This window comes from Sturnus vulgaris, chromosome 2 (genome assembly GCF_052056855.1).
Source record: "Sturnus vulgaris isolate bStuVul1 chromosome 2, bStuVul1.hap1, whole genome shotgun sequence".
NCBI classification, from domain to species: domain Eukaryota; kingdom Metazoa; phylum Chordata; class Aves; order Passeriformes; family Sturnidae; genus Sturnus; species Sturnus vulgaris.
The window spans coordinates 95,818,535-95,835,992 of NC_142244.1; the positions used below are offsets into that span (position 1 = coordinate 95,818,535).

The window sequence follows — 17,458 nt, forward strand, 5'->3', positions numbered from 1 at the left end:
AAATGCCTCAATACATTCAGAATGTACAGACCTTGCCCTTAAAATAGTACTACTCATTGCAAATCAGATTTCCATGGTTGCATTACATGAAGATATTCAAGAAACAAACATTCCCAATTGAAGCTTTTCCCTAGACAGCTGAAATATAAATTAATCATATCAGGAAGATGAAAAGTGATGGAAGTGTATATTTTTTATATTATTTGCTACCATGCAGTTTAAAAAAACCCAAATAAACAACAAACAACCCAAAATATTTTCTATTTTACTTAGGATTTCACCTATCCACATTCACTTATTGTACTGAAAGAAAGTCCAGCGAAAATAACTTAGACGTAACTCTCTTGTTTTTTAAATATCCCATGTGTTTGAAACTGTCTTCATACTACTACTTAATGCAGAAATATTGTCAAGTGTCCTCCAAAAGTCTTTATACCCTCTGCTCCCTAGGCATGCTACTGCACACAGCTTGAGCTACTAGTATCACTGCATTGCTTTATAAATGTTAATTTGCTTAAAATGCAAGACTTTCGGAGAAAAGGAATGTGCTGCATGTAATCAAGTTTGGACAGGAAAACCTGTACAAAATAACAACAACAAAAAAAAATACAACCTTACTTGTTCAACCAGAACCTGTTTTAGATTTAAGAGATCTTTGGAAGACGGTCTCTTTGGAAGAAGAAGGACTTGACCTTCCTGGCCATTCAGCTGCAGGGATGGTAATCCTAACATCTCCTGCCACAGCTTCTCTCTCCTCCTGTGCTGACACTGCTCATAATGCAGAAGCGGAATACAGCAGAGAAACCTCTGAGTATGATCTTTACCCTCCTCCTAAATTAAATACAATTAATTCCAGTTTCCTAATAGCCTAGAGCTTTAGTTTCTGTCAGCAGGATTTTAAAACTAAGCTGATCCTCAACAGTGGCGTTCAGGGAGTTTCGACACTAGGCTTTATTTGGGTGACACTCAGAATTTTGGTGCAACTAACTTATGCTGAGTTTCATGACAGGATGTCTCACAGCAGTTTGATAAAGTGATGCAACTTGGCACTTCATACAGAAATTATCATTCCAGCAGGATGGGAAAATCTGATGTAACTCTTACAGATCTAGATGTTTCATTCACAACACTTAAATTCACCTAATTTTGTAACTTAAGTCTAATGCTTGGATTTTCCTCTAGTCCTCACACAGCGGTATCAACATCAAGCAAATCATGAAGCAAAGGAATTAAAATGGTCCTATGTAATCACCTCTGTGAACTGAGCTTTTGGCTGTACTGAAAGTTTAAAACAAAGTGAATATCCACAAGAAAAAATTATCTATTAGGTTTGAATACAAGGAAAGAGCATGGAAACATCAGAGGACTGGAACATCCCTAAAATGCCTATTTTTCTGATTATATGGGGAAAATTTAATAAAATCAAAACCAAAAATACACAAACATAACCAAATGAAAACGTTAACAAAACAAGTAAAACCCACAAACAAACAAAAACAACAAAAAAACCCCCCAAACAATTCCAAACAACAAAACAAAACAAAAAACAAACCCACACTCTATTAATTTAGTGTTAGACTACCACAGAAAGGTTTGCAGACAAATGACACAGGTATGGGAAACTGGTAGTTTCAAGACGAAATTTTTTTTTCTGTTGCATTTTAAATGGGAAGTTAATAAAATGAATGGGAAAAAAAATCCAAAGATACAAGGAAAGAAAAGGTATCGAAATGTGCAGTGTCTTCATGGTCCATATCTACAACAGATATGACAGAATAATAGTTATTTTTAACACATTGTATTAGTGCTTGTTAGATAAGAAGATGACTGGAAACACACAAAAATCATACATAAGGCTGTCTTTACTGGGATCTTTTCTAATTCATTCACTTTACCACACTATTTTTATGCCTTTTTTTTGGAAGACCAACCTTATAATTTAGAATGGGAAATTATTTCCTCAGTGATCAGGGTTCAGATCAGTTTAGACTTTAATAATTAAAAATTTAATAAAAAATTCAGTTACTTTCCTAAAATTACTCCTTTATGTATTATGTTCAAGTTTTCTTATTAAAAGTGAAGAGGGCACCTGCACTGTACAAGAAGATACATCAATTCCATGAACTGATCTACATCTGTTGGTGCAGAAGAGTTCCACTGCTTTTTAAGGGCTGTGAGAAGCATCACAGGCAGAGAGAACACACAGTGCAGTGCACACCATTGTTCTATGGGAGAAAGGAAAGTTTTACACATCTGGGAACAGCAGTTTGATAATACAAAAAGTGCATGCCCTAACCACAGTATCAATATGTACATAACATTTTCCTCAGCTTGAAGTTATTCACTTGTTTTTACAGTACAATGAATTAGGAGAAGTAGGAATTTTGTTTAAGCTGAAAATGGCAACATCAAGTTGAACAGCTCTCAAACCTACCATCTTTTCTGAAATAATTTTCTAGAGTTAAGTGGCTTTAAGCTATATTTTAAAATATAAATATATAAATGTAAGGACATGATTTTTAATAACAGTGTGTTTGAGCATCTTACATATACATATTACACAAGGATATTCTTACGTTGTTCTATATGCCACAGCTTTGAAATAGAAATGCTAATATGAAGCAATTGGCCCAAAGCAACAAAAACAGGACTTTCTACTTATTTTTCTGAAAGATTTTCCAAATATATTTTCTTTGCTATTGCTATGATCTTTCCTTTTGTTTCCTATCCTTTCTCCACCAGAGTTGAAGATCATTTACAAATCAATCTGTCACAACTGTCACTTCTCTTACTGCTCTCTGTTTCACCTTGGTTGCAAGATTCATCACTAATTAGCACCTACTGTAACTATGAGGCTGAACTAAATGTGCTAGAAAAGCTAGTACATGTTTTTTTTTATGAGGCTAAACTTCAGAGGTCACAAAAGTACTGCTTACACTCATGGACTGTAATCTGCACCCAGGAAAAAAAAAAAGTAATCCAGAGCAAATCAAGAGCAAATTGAGAATACAACTTCAAATTGCTAAAGTTTCTGTATTACATATAATTATCATCATCAAGATAAAGAAGCCCTAGAGTTCTTTGAAACACAGTAAATTAATAGAAATTTTGGAACTTTTCAATCAAACATCTGCTGATAAAAATTAGTTTCTGAATATAATGAACACACGAGAGTAGTTGTCAGTCAAAAAGCTTCAGCTTGCCCTTTCAAGACTCTCTCTTCATTTCTGACATGCTTCCCTTGCTCAGTCTTGAAAAATGATCTTACCTTTCAGCAATTACTTCTGCCTTTATCCATCGTGATCCACATGCAGATAGGATGGGAGATGTGTTCATTCAGATCCTTTCCTAAGTAAATTAAATTCTTGCTACTTTAAGATCCTAGTTGTATGTAGGCTCAATAGAAAGTGTCCAGGTATTTGTCTTCACACGATGCCTTAGCAATCATAATAACCCTTGCAAGAGCACATATTTAAGTTTCTGAGCTCAAGCTCCCTCTCAGGATGGCACCAAACAGCAGAGATTTACAACCAAACAACTTCCCCTATATGATGGGGTGATACCCCAGCCTTATAGAAATTCCTAGTGATTCCAAAAGGGAGGGATTTCCCCTTTAAGCAATTTACATTAACTCTCAGTCCAGGATTATATATTACACAAAACACAGTCTACATCTCATCTTTTACAACATCATATTGATAAAATTACTTTAAATCTTTGAGGCACTTTTATCTAAAATAAGAATAAGAAAACCCATGCTACATCTTATTTCTTATATTGCAATGGCTTAGTAAAATAATATTAAAATAGGGGTATTTTGTGATCTTAAGAGTCATTATTTACTAAGATTGTTGAATCTTCTACATAAAAGTGCAATATTAAACAATGAGAAAAGGACTTGAAATTTTATCAAAATACAACTGGGCAGAAACAACCTGCCAAAAGTTTCAAAAGGACTGTTATCTAGTTAATTTTACTATTTGAGTCAAGATTACACTTGTTTAAAGAAAACATGAAAAAATCACTTATGGATGTTACCAGAATGATGTGATCTCATCAAAATTTGACTAAGCCAGAAATAATGAGCTTATAAAAGAGGCCAGATTCTGCCTTCCTGATTCATGAGTGAGTTTGATGCAGTAGAAATTTATCCTTAATTTAACTTTATCAGCTGAGAAAGATCTAGCTCACTGAAGTACTGAATTCAGGAGTTTAAGATAAGAAAAATTTGGCTCAAACACTCTCAAGTAATGCAAGATACAATCTACTCTACATAGGCAAAGCAAAGCTTTATTGATAAAAGCAGGTTTATGCAAATATTCAGCTATCAATTACTTCTGGAGCTTTGGTACCGCAATGTTCAGACATCTATTCAGAAATACCATTTTGTTCTTTCCAGATGATTATCAGATATCAGATAAAGCTTTGTTCATGTGAATCTAATTATTCAGGTTTACGTTAAGTTCTTTCCTGTCTGAGCTTCTTGCAAGGGGACTTGAAACTGTTTCATTTTCTGAGCAAACTGAGTGCTTCCAAACAACTTGTGCTAGAAGAGGAATAAAGTAATCATCAAGAACTTAGAATACCTTTGGTCTTCAAAGTCCTCAAATGATTGAAAACGTAGAATTTAACTCTTTTTCTCCCTGCTTTGAAGGGAATAATTTTTAGCCAAGGAATTTAGCCTGAGGTTTCTTCAGAGCTAGTGCTGTGTGCAATTCTGCATAATACAGAAATTGTAACAGCTTAAAACTTTACCAAACAACGGCAGTTGGAAGACTTCTGTCTAAGAAAAAAATCATAATGAACAAAGCTTTTCTCTGCAAAAATGAATGTGGAGTCTTTATATTTACAGGTCCTAAATCTAGAACTGCTATTTTATTAAAGTCACTAGCCAGAGTGGAAAATGAAAAAGTTGAAGAAAAAAAATCCATTGGAAAAAGGCTTAGATGTGAAAACCTGAAAACATTCTTCTTACATAATTTTTATTATTATTGGTCTTTTTAAAATTACTCACTATATCATTTTAAAGGTAGTCAGTTTAAGGGAAGATCATTAATACTAAATAATTAACTAAATAATTCTCTTATTTCAGTGGCATTTAGAAAAGACTGAATAGTAAAAGGCAAATTAACTAAGAGAGGAATATTTTTTCATTTTAAAATAATCTGAATTTAAAAATTCTGACATAATCACAAAATTTCCTGAAAAAAACCCAAAACCTCCTCCTACAGTAAACATTTGGACGATATTAAGCCTTAGGCATCCTACATTTGGGTGTCTATACTCAGCTCTTTATATCTTATCTTATTATTAAAGGTGATGTGATCAGCACAGTTTATGAAGACACAAATGCGGTTCAGTTCATCCAAAGCACACAGCTTTGTGTAAGTCTATAGATAGCTGAGCAGGGACTCAATCTCCTTTGATGGCAAATGAGAGCCAAGACAACCAGCTCATGTGGAGTATACAGAAACACATCATTTTAGGTGCTGGGTGTTGAATTCCATGCTTGGGTTCAAAGCAGTCGAAACTTTTGTTTCAGTTTTTCTTACTAATTTGATATAAAATAAGTATCAAGATGAAAATGGAGATACCAATTTCATTTGGTGACATTTCATCAAAATCAATATATTCTTTAAGAAAATTATAAATAAATAAAACAGTTTTTGCCTTAAGAAAGAAACTTTTCACCAGGGAAAAAACCAAAACCAATAGACCTACTCTAGTCCACAGAAGACAGAAAAGTAGATAATAAATTTCTTTTTCTCCTCTAAGGCAACAATATTAATGGATATAAAACTCTGATCTTGTTAATAGACTATATATGTACTTCAGAAGTAAATCTTCATGAACAGGTACTCCATAATAAATAATGTCAGAACCAATTGAAAAGTTAGGAAAACTTTAACTATTGGAAGAAGGACCTCAACAGCAGAAAGGCATTAATGTAAGAAAACTATTAATACTAAATATAAAGTTGTTTTCCTACCTGTGTGCAGATAAATTACTGAGGTACAGGGTGTATTTTTCTTCAGCAGACAATCCATCCATCATCAAGTAAAAAACGTGAAAATTACTCTGGTTGAAAGGCTGGATAACGACACGAGATTTCTCCAACATGTATGTATAAATCCTAGCTGATTAAGAAACAAATGCAAGTTGATCAATATACTGGTTGTTCTAAGCTTAAATATCTTAAATGATTCACCATTGCAACAGTTAAGAATAAACAATATTTCTTACAAAATTATCTGAGGGGAGCATATAAAATATAGTATTACCATTTATACTCCCATGGTTTTCTATACAAATCAAAAACCCTAATTCCATTAAAATTGGTGGAACAAACATATTACCACACTTACTGTTTGATATTACCATTAAAACTACTTAGTTTTAACGATATTGATGTGGATTTGTACCAGTTGTTGTATTTGGCAAAACTTTCTAAGAGACAAGCTATTAGTCATGTCACCAAAGTGTAGCCATCTGAGCAAGGGTACCTGTTCTATCCTCCTTCTAAACAGAAAGAGGAAGATGGAAAAGAGATTCAAGACCTCTTGAAAAAACACACTTGCAAGCATTTCTTCTTTCTCTGCTGGTAATCAAGAACATAGAGATTAATAGTTTAGATTAACCTTCTCTATGGCTACAAAGAGACAAATCTTCTGCACAACAGGTTATCAACAAGCTCACTAACCTGAGCCTGGGGAAACATGGGCACCACAGAAGGGCTATGATGACCTGAATAAATGAGAAGCTGTGTAAATCAGCAGTCTGGGGAAGATGGTGAAGGAGGATGAATCTGAGTGAGATTTGACTACAGAAAAAGGACTTTACAGTTTACAGGATCATACATAAGCTCAGGCCCACTAAGATTGTGAAAGAGGCAAAGCACAGAAGCAAAGGAAACACTGAGCCCTCAGATCCATTTACCTGTTCACAAGGTAACAGGCATTTTAGAGATGCCTGTGAAGAGACAGAGGGATATTCAGTATTTTGGGCAGGCTCTTGAGCTGGGCTCTTGAGCTCTCCCCTGGGAGTGTAACACCACATGGTTCCAGATGCAAGAGACTAAGAGAACAAGGGAATGTCCAACTGCAGCTAGAGGTGAGGGCCTTTCTGGTCAGTGGGAACCTGACCCCAGTTCCAGCTGCTGGCATACTTTATCTCATCATTACTTCAATACTACCTGTGGTGCAAAACCAGAAGCACATCACACACAACTGAGCACCTCCACCACATGGACACAGTCCATTTTGCTGCAGCTTTAGGCTTTTCAATTCGTGCAGTATGGCAGAGCTTTCACAGAGTCTTTGCAAGCATCCTCACCCTGGAACGGGCTGTTCAGTGTAGAGTGCCCTTCTCAGCAATGGAGGACCTGTGTTTTTGAACCCGGTAAGCAGATGAGAATATTAAACTACAGCTTCCCCATAGCCTGGCCTTCAACCAACTCATTCAAGATTCCTTTCTTCATGAACTGGAAGCAGCTCTTGAACATATAGTCATTATAAATATTGGTGCATACATCCTGCAGCACAGCAAGCATGTTCTCTAAATGCATACCACTCATGTCTTTTTAGAATTTTTCTCGTTTTTTTACTTTTGTTAAGCTGGCTGGGATTAAAGCAATATTTTCAGATCCAGTTTTGGATTTACAGGTATTGTCCAATGCAAAGTGAAACAATTTGGTGGATGAGAGTTTGTATCAGAGGCACAGTAGTTGCATTAACCTAATGACTAGGCCAGCAGGCAGAATGTCAGTTCCTGTCACCATACAGTTGCTAATGTCCACAATAGGTCATTCACTGCTAGGCTGGTTATTGCTGCATCATCTCTTTGTCTGGTTAATTTATTTTAAATTCCACTTATCTTTTGAAGATCTTTAAGTTTCTGTTTATACTGTTGAAATAAACACAGCAAACCTGAGTTTACTTGAAACTGTGTGTGAGGGAGCACAGCCTTTGAGAATACTGCTGAAAGACAGTATAGATGGGAGAGAAATTAAATGACTGAATGTTGAACATATTGTTTTGAGAAAGGCCTCAGCAGCTAAATGTTGTGAACTAAATGTAACTATGAAGGGTTTCTCAAAGAACTGCTCTGCACAGGCCAAACCATCCTGGACACATCCCAGTTAAGGAGTACAAGTGGTCACTGGTCCATTAGCCAGGGACATCCTCTACTCTTCCTTTATGTAACAGCACAGACATGTCCTGACATGTGCTGGCAACCAAAACCATGCCTGGGATTCTGGCTAAGAGACAGTAGGACTGACAAAGAGGAGCTGTATGTCTGACTTGCTGAAGCAAGGAAACATGATCTGGCCCATTTAATCATCCTCCAAAATGTAGTCGTGAACTGCTATTATGGAATCAATATTATGAAAAATTGTGTATCATCCATCTAATCCTCTGCTGTTACACTACAGAAAAAAGTAAAAAACCCCAACCTGTATGGGAAGTAGAAAGGCACACTTGGGAAATCATGTATGTTTCTGGCTCCAGTAACTTTGCAACACATTATAAATTGAAGCAATGCAATCACGGCAGGACTGGCCAGACACACTCATCAGAATCAATCATTACCTGACTGTCATTCCTACATGGTGAAACAGAATAGATGAACCTAAAGGATGATTTTCATCTCCTATTGTACTTGTAAGTGATTTCACAGTAAAACTAATCCAACCATCAATTAATTTGAAAAAAGTTCACTGTAAACCTTTAATCACATTTTTGTGTGCAATATTCTTCACTAAGACTTTTATAATTACCACTTCAGGTGTTTTTAACATTCATTGATTAATATAAGCAGAAAAATGTTACCAAAGGTCATCTATCATTTAACTTTAATGATGGGTAACATCACTTATTCAGATGACACAAATTAATTCAGTCCTTTCCAAGTACTTCAAGTCACCTGCACTTTAATAAGGCTAAATACATTCCGTCTCAACTAGCATCTCCAGCAGTGGGAAGAGCTGTTAAGAAAAGCCAAGCTTCCAATCAGCAAAAATCAAACACAGCATCATGATAATGGCACTAAGAGTCATTAAAAAATTATCATGGTAGTATGCTTTTCTACAAAGTGAAATATGTTTGTTAATCTATGTGTGAAATAAAAGGGAGAAAATTAATAAAGTTCCAAATCAAAGTCTGTCATTTTTGTGCAATGGTAATTGTATTTACAGGCACAAACAAATTTCTACTTCCTTTGACAGCTCATTTGATCTACTCAGCAGCTACACAGTCAGCAAGCAGATTCTGTATTAAAAGTGTAGCCAGTGAAATCTGTCTTTCAGCTATGCATTCTCAGAAACTACATTGCTCCTTCTCAAAAACCATGCTGTCCTAAACGCAGCTATTTTTAAAGACAAGAAAACATTTGTCAGTCCATTTCAATGTAACTTAAAAAAAAATTAAAATCAGTCCTTGCTTATCAGATAGTAAAGACTGAGAAAATCCATGTATGAAAAGCAAAGCAAAAAATATGGAGAATAAGTTTTTCAGACTTTATTTTCTGTTCCTAAGTTTCTTTTTAAGTAATTTGAGGAAATTTATATAGGCATTAATTTTCACCTTAGGAATTATATCAACTTATCTGAAGGACAACTCTGGGAAAAAAGAAAAAATCAGTCTGCTACTTTTAGACTGCGGGAGTTAATGATTCTCTAGGAATGATATTATTTTTTTGCCAGAGGATCAATCTTTGAGTTCTGAATTTATTTTAGCAAGTTAATGAAATCATTGGCCTGTAGTTTATTTTAAGTGTTTGTTCTAATATAAAACTTTTTACTACATAAAACCTCTTCAGATATCTCTACTGGCTTTGAGAAGAAACACGCTAAAACTTTCCATCCTTGTTTTCAAAACATTGTGGCAAAAATACAGTTTATGCTAAAGAATGAATCAAATCTAATGATAAAAATTATGGGGGACATTTCAGTTATTTAGGTATACTGTATTTTCTGCTAGAAGAATAAACCTTGTGACAAAAGTCAGAGCATTTCCAGAGTCTAAAAGAACTTCAGCATGAACAAGAGGCTGTCACAAACTTCACTGGTGTCCACTCAAAACACTAGGAGTGCCACCTTGGGCATGCCCTCTATAATAGCAGTGTACACACGTACTTTGCATGCCCCTTCCTTAGGAAATTGTTCCGATCTCCACCTGTAATATCTGTCTGTGGAGGAGTTTAAATCACCTAAACCCTTTGATAGAGGCAGTCTAGTGTCACTTGGACTTTTGTTTACAAATCAGATTAATTTAGCCCCGTTAGTATCAATGAGTTATGAATTCATGGGTCAGCAAAATCAGGTGCTCTGCATATTTAAATTATTCATTTATGTTTAAACAGTAGAAGACAGTAAATACTGCTGCAAATGATCTTGCAAATAAATACAGAGTACGCCTGGATGGAATTTAAACCTGCCAAAGACAACATGCAGGATTCTTTTCTCATTTATGGTGGTCTAAACCTGGGACAATTTCACTGAGATGTGATGCTTAGCAGTGACTGAGAAAAGGCAACATCTACTATGCAAATCAAACAGCAGGAACAATTGCAAATTTCAGAAATACAAAACACGCTTCTACTGCTGTAGTAAGGCTTGTCTCTCTCTTGACAGTAAATTATGTAAATTTTGGCTATCTTAGATTTGGTAAGAATAATTGATTCAATTCCTAGATAACTGGGAAATAGCAGGGTAGATAAGTAATTTATTTATATTTGTTAATTGACCTGACTACCCTTACATTTTCTCATTTGATGCCTATGGCTTGAGAATCATAAAAGCACAGAATTAGTTTACCAGGAAACTGGCACAAGAACCTGGTTAACTGATCCTGTCACAGGCAATGGTTTTGAATTAAACTAGCAGTTCTGAGTAAAGCTGTTCATAAACCCACATTCCTGCAAACACAATACACTCAAATTAAATATGTTACAATACAAAGGCTCTATAAAATTTTAGCTTTAGGGATTGAGATTTATTTTTACAAACTGAACTGAGATGCTCTTCAGTCCATGCTAATGTATGTTTAATTTTGCATTCCTCCCACAAGAGTTTATAAATGAAAAACAAAATCACACATTTTTAGTTTTGAATTTCCTTTACAATTATCCTACATTCATTATAAAACAAACCAGAAAAAAAGTGTTAGTAATTTCCCATTCAGTGACAATTCCCGTGAAGAAACTATCCTACTTTCTAGGGTATAGTGAACTGTCTCAAGAAAGTGTAACTGGAAATATTTCCAATGAAACTTTTTAGGAAACTCTTCAGAAAGCATAAATACATTTAAAATTATATTTTTAAAAAGAGTAGATTTGGAAATGTTTATCTAAGGGAATCTAATTGGAACAAACAGTGCATCTTGCCATACAGCTTCTCCATCCAGGAACAGTGCAAGTAGGAAAATGTCTGTGTGCAGTTATCTCAGCAGACATACCTGGCTTTGACAGTGAGTAGCTTTATGACGACCTATGGGGGACCAGAAATGAAAGCTCTCTCTGACTGCTTCTGAACAGCAGAGTTTTCAGAATTAAACTGAAAGTTTGCTCAGTTTTATTGTATTTGGTTTGGGGTTTTTTAACCCCACTAATGAATGCTTACTAGGGATTAGAAGACTCACTCTGAAAGCAGGAACGAATTTCACACTATCTTTCCTCTAAGAAGAATAAATAACAATATGGTTCCTAGTTGTTTTAAAAGAAGCTCTAAGAGGTAATAAATTACTTCTAATTACAGTATTACAGAATAGACTTGTTGGTTTTGGAGTTTTTTGGGGTTTTTGTTGTTGGAGGGTTTTTCTCTTTGTGGTTTGTTTTTTGGTTTTGTTTTTTTAACTAAACAGATTATATCTCACTAATTTAAGGGATACTTAAAGTACCAAATACAACTTAAGGTACAGATGCACAACTTGACAACTGAATCCATTTTTTACTCTTCCCAGTGCTGCACTACACAGCTCTCTCAGTTTGTTGATCTGTGAAATAAAGGGAAGCGTGACCTCCTGGGAAATGAGGAATCACTGATGCCAGTTTGTTCCTTGTCTTTTCCTGCCACCTTGTGGCTGCTCAGAACAGAGCACGGCTCACTCCTGACAAGTGTCAATCCACACACTATGGAAGCTGTTCCTCTGACACTCCCTGACCCCCCCTTGCCTTTCCCATGTACCTTGAAGCTCTCGCTGTCCAATTCCGTCCATGAACACTGGGATCTCTGATATAACACTCTGTGTGTGATATCAAAATTTACAGATTAAATGACACTTACCTGCAATTAATGTTTTTTTTCTCTCACAAAACTGTAGTTCAAAGTACTTTATAAAACAGCTGGAAAAATAATTCAAGGGTGTTTTAGCATGTCCAAAGGCCTCCAAGATACAATTTACCTGCAAAATGATAGCAAAGAAGCAATAAGAGGGGAAGATATTACAAGAAACATCAGTGGGGTTGCATTGTGATTAATAAATGGGGGGAAAATGAAGACAATGTTTCATCTCGGAATTTAAAAAAATACTTGACAGGTTTCTTTACAAAACAGAAATTAAAGTGAGACAGCTCCAAATAAATATAATTCAAAAAAGCAACGTCAGAATAGTGGAAGTTGTAAGTGAAAGGTTCACATGTGAGCTGGGTCCCTACCAGTAGTTTGGATATGAGTGACTGGAGTCATATTCCTGGAGCTGGTACACTTAGCAAAAGTACTAAAATCTTTTAAGACAGCTTATGAAGCTACAGTCAGTCAATACTAATAAGCCAACAAAGGAATTTACAAGTTTTATATAATGTCAGAAATGGCATAAATTGTTGATTTCAAATAGAATCATTTCAAGATTATACTAGTGAAAAACTGAGGAAAAAAAACAGATTCAGACATTTTTATGGCATGTCTTACTAATGCATTTCCATGTTGCAATTTCATGGTCACAGCCATTTTATTTAGCTTTTTGTGTACAATTAGCTGCTTACACCCCTTACACTCTGACAGATTCCCTTCAGAACTTTCCTCTATACATCCTTAAAGTTGGCTGCAATGTGGTGCATATATACTGTTGTTCTGACATCACTCTTTTCATAAGGCTGGGTGAACTAGCTGGGGAGGGAAGAGGTCTGTGGAATGGCACAGAACCTCTAAATTTAAACCATTCACAGTTAATTAAACCAGCAGTCTGGGCAGTAGGTGGCAGCAGAAAACTAGTCAGCCTAGTTTTGGCTCCAGCTCCACTCCCGTAGTGTTGTTTAGGATGTATTTGCTCTTTAGACTAATTCAGCACTTGCTTTAACCTGTTCAAATTTATTAATTTAATGGTGCTATGCATGACTGCAGCAGGAATAAATCCAGACAACTATGTTCATTAAGGCACCTTAATAGGCAACTAAATTAGAATTTCTATTCTATTCACTATGGATGAGGTCTGATACATTTAGTATCTAAAGTCAGATATCCCATCTAAACTAGTTTTGAAGGATCTTTCTATAACCAAAATTTGACAATGCTCTTCCACCTCCGTTAAGACCCATTGATGGCTGTCTCTGAGTTGAGATGTCAGATGAGAAGTTTCATCAAGAAAGGTAATTTTTTTTAAAGAATTTGAATTGGCAATCCAGGGTTCAGCATAATTTAAAATGTGAGTATGAACCTTTAAAGGGAATTAAATATGGGTATATGGAAAAACATATTTTGGAATTAAATATGACTGAACAAATATTCAGAACTCTTACCTATTTCTTGAATATATTTAGTATGCAACTATTAAACCATATAACTTTTTTCAATCCTTGAACTTTTCCTGCAAGTTTACAGTTTCTGTCTTGCATACTATTACTTCAGATGTCTGAACAATTCTTACACTGTCCAGCGAAGCATCTCCACACCATACAGGCAAATTTATTTATTTACTGAAGGCAATTAATTTCATGTTTAAGAAATTGTTCCTTATCAGAGAAATGTTTCCCATTCACTGCAACGCTGAATTTCAAAGTCACCAAAACATAGAAACAAAACTGTCTCCACTTTGGAAATTCTTCTTATCACATCAGTGTGAGCTTAATCCCATTCCCATTCATGGAAAAACCTTCATTTGACTTCAAAGGTAAAAGCAAGCCATTTATGAATTTCTACAGAGCTGACACCTTTTTCCATACAGTTCAAATATCTCTGCCTATCCAAGAGGTCAAGGTTTTGTTTTATTCCACTCAGTGATTGGAATGCTACTTACATGTTTTATCTTTGCATCAAAGATATTTCTGCTGCAGGTGGCTCTGCAAGTGAGGTGTTTCACTATCTGTTTGCAGGCTTCAGTCTTCCCAGAACCACTTTCTCCACTGCAAGATGACAGGCAAGGAAGAGAGGGAGGAATCATTGTTAGTTTCACAATTGAAATGTTATTTATATTCTCAGCTAGCTTTGTTTGAATGGATTTAAGGTACCTCCATCAAACTTTCATTTCAAATAACAGAAGGTTTACAGATGACAAATAAAGAACAGAATACAGGAGATTGACTGACTGACTGACTGTTTATGTATGTGAAGGCTGTCAGAGCTGTCAAGATACATTGTCTTGTACCACAGGTCAAACCAATCAAACCTAATGCTTTCAGGCCTTTTTGAAGGTATTTATAGCACAGATTGTATGTTTTCCTTTCTCTTTTGTCCAGCAAAGAAGCTCACTAATCCTGCCTGGTTCTCTTTGCAGATGGGGAAATAACTGCTGTGGTAATGATGGGGAATCAGAAGAAATGGAAAGTGAAGAATACAATAGGAAGAATGGAAAGAAAATACAAAAACAACCGGCAGGAAAAGAAAAAGCTGTTTGGTTTTTACAACCTGCCCAGTTTCTGCAAGACATTCTGACTTCAGTGATTCTGTCTAGATCACTGTGATTTCTTGTTTGTGATGTGGAATAAATATTCAGAAGAATGAGAATTTCTGACAGGGGAAGTGACCAAAGTAAATAAGATGAAAGGGAATAGAATGATGAAGGTGGAAAGAAACAATAGAAGAGCAGTGGGATGGAGGAAGGAAGCAAAATCAATGGTGCACTTTAAGCACGGATAAGGAAGGAAAAGGAAAAAGAGACAGAAAGGAAAAAGTTAGTGAAGCCTGATTAAGAAATTCATGTAAGAATTTCTTACTTGAATTATAAAACATTTTCTTTACAGACAACAGAACCGAATAAAATGTACTTTGATGCTCCTCCTCCATTTATTCATTTGACCAAATTTAAAGAGCTGTTTCTACAACAGCCAATTAGATTTTTCACAAATAAAATGGATGTGATGGCTTATCAGTGTGTTTCCTGTGTATTTTATTTTCTGAAGATGAGAAGGAAGCAAAATATAGTATCTGTCTGGCCATTGCCTTATATATTCAAATATTGTTTCAAAGGAAAAATCAATTAAAAAGGAAGAAACACAACAGGGAAGGACAAAAAAAAAAAGCTTCATACTTGGATAGCAATGCCCCATTTAATCTCATTCAACTCTCAAAAGACATACATGCAGCTTTGGTTAACATCTTATTTTTTCCCAGTGAATTTCAGTCTTAATGTGACAAGACAGATCTTGTCATTACTGTGCATGATGTGGCAGACTGTTTTTATTTATGTTGTCCATGTTTCTGTAACAAGGTGGAGGCTAACACTGGACTTCAAACTCCTATTGCAATCAGTAGAAGGTTTATGGTCCAAGACTGCAATGGTGATGGCTACATGGTGATGTATCTGATGAAATTCAGCCATGGATCCTGCGGGATCTGGAAGATGAAGTTGTTAAGCCACTTCATAATTTTTGAAAACCTGTGGCAGTCAGGTAGTCCCTGCTGTCTAGAAAAAGGCAAATATTAACATCCATATTTAAAAAGAGGAGAGCAGAAGACACAGGGAACTACAGATCAGTCTGTATTCTATTCCAGGGCTACAGCATTGGTGGAAAGGGGCAGAGCAACTCACACTGTCTACCTCAACTTGTGCAAAGTGTTTGAGAGTGCCCTGCCCAAAATCCTTGCCTCTAAATTGGAGAAACACAGGTCTGATGGATGGACCCTTTGGTGGATAAAGAACTGACTGGATCATCACACACAAAGAGTCCTGCTCCATGTCTCATTGTCCCCGTGCAGACCAGAGATGAGTGGTGTCTCAGGGTCAGAACTGGGGCTGATACTGTTAAATACCTTTGTCAGTGACACAGGCAGTAGAATCAAGTGCACCCTGATCAAGCCTGCTGATGACACCAAGCTGTGGGGTGACACCTCATGCTGGAGGGAAGGGACTTGGCTCAACTGTTAATTTTACAGTCCTGCCACAGGAGCTTTTTGATCAAAGTGGTTGTTAGATTACTGTTCAGGGCTTCAAAAATCACCAGAATGTAGATGCTGAAAGAGAGATGCAACGTGACTTAATTTTTCTGTACGTTTCAATGGGTTATATTCACTTCTAGTGAAATCCAGATTGAACCACCAAGAAAGAAGTGCTGTTAGAAATAGTTTTAATTGCTGATATTTATTTGCAAATATTCCATTATTTGGAATATTTGAGAAAAATTAACAATGAAAAAATAATTTTGTACCATGTACAAAATTCATTTCATTTTAGGTTGAGTAAAATTTTTTGCAATGTCACCATTGTCTGCAATATTTTTGCTCTAGCAATTTAATGCTGCTTAGAGAATACTTTCAGTTTTCTCTTTTAAATAGTTGTTTCATCACTCTATTTTTCAAAATATGATTTACAATATGAATGTTGGTTTCTTAGAACTTTTGTTTGAACTGCCTTATCAAGGTGAAGGTTAAGTTAACATCAAGGCAAAAAAGCATTCTTCTGCACTAATATTTACTTAGAAGGCATTATGGAACAGGCAAAGAAGGCTTATTTCACTGGTAAAAAAGGTGAAATTAGAAACAGTGTATTCTAAAGGAAAGGAAAATGAATAGAAAATCTGAAATCTTATGCTCACATAGGACTTTAGGCAAGTCCATGAAGTTCTCTCACTATTTTTTCTTCTAGCTTTTCTTCATAACTACCTGATGGAGGACCTGTTTCCTAATAATTTAAAAATAAGGTATGTTTTGAAATTTAAAAAAAATCTAAATTTGTAAGGAAAAAGACCAATTGAAAGTGTGAAAACACAAAGTCACGTGAAGCAAAGAACATGAGACATGATAAACCCAGGGGAACTAATGACGCTTCATCTGTCAAATCCATGGCGTTTGGGTTATCATCCAGCTCTTTTGCTTTTTTGTGCTGGTCTAGCAGGGCTGCTTGTGTCCCTCAGGCTGGAGAGCTCTGTGTTGTGCCTGTGCTTGCTGTGAAGAGCTGAGGCTGGAGTTCCACCTGCCTTTGTCATGACCCCCCAGACCCACAAAGCCGGTGTGAGCACCCAGCTCTGAGGCCACCACTGCTGCTGGTGCCCACCGGGTTCAAAAGCTACTGCCTGGAGGGGGACTTAGAGA

The 17,458-nt window shown here is 35.9% G+C and overlaps 1 protein-coding gene across 4 annotated transcripts in view; it reads right to left on the bottom strand.

The window, feature by feature from the left end:
- Nucleotides 1-17,458, bottom strand: part of MYO16 (myosin XVI) — a 368,415-nt gene that overhangs the window by 143,640 nt on the left and 207,317 nt on the right. For all 4 annotated transcript variants that reach the window (XM_088160175.1, XM_088160176.1, XM_014883245.2 and 1 more), the window contains exons 14-16: nt 14,229-14,334; nt 12,281-12,398; nt 5,990-6,137 (exon numbers count right to left, since the gene is read on the bottom strand). In XM_088160175.1, the coding sequence (XP_088016301.1) occupies nt 5,990-6,137; nt 12,281-12,398; nt 14,229-14,334 (372 nt within the window). The remainder of the gene's footprint in view (nt 1-5,989; nt 6,138-12,280; nt 12,399-14,228; nt 14,335-17,458) is intronic.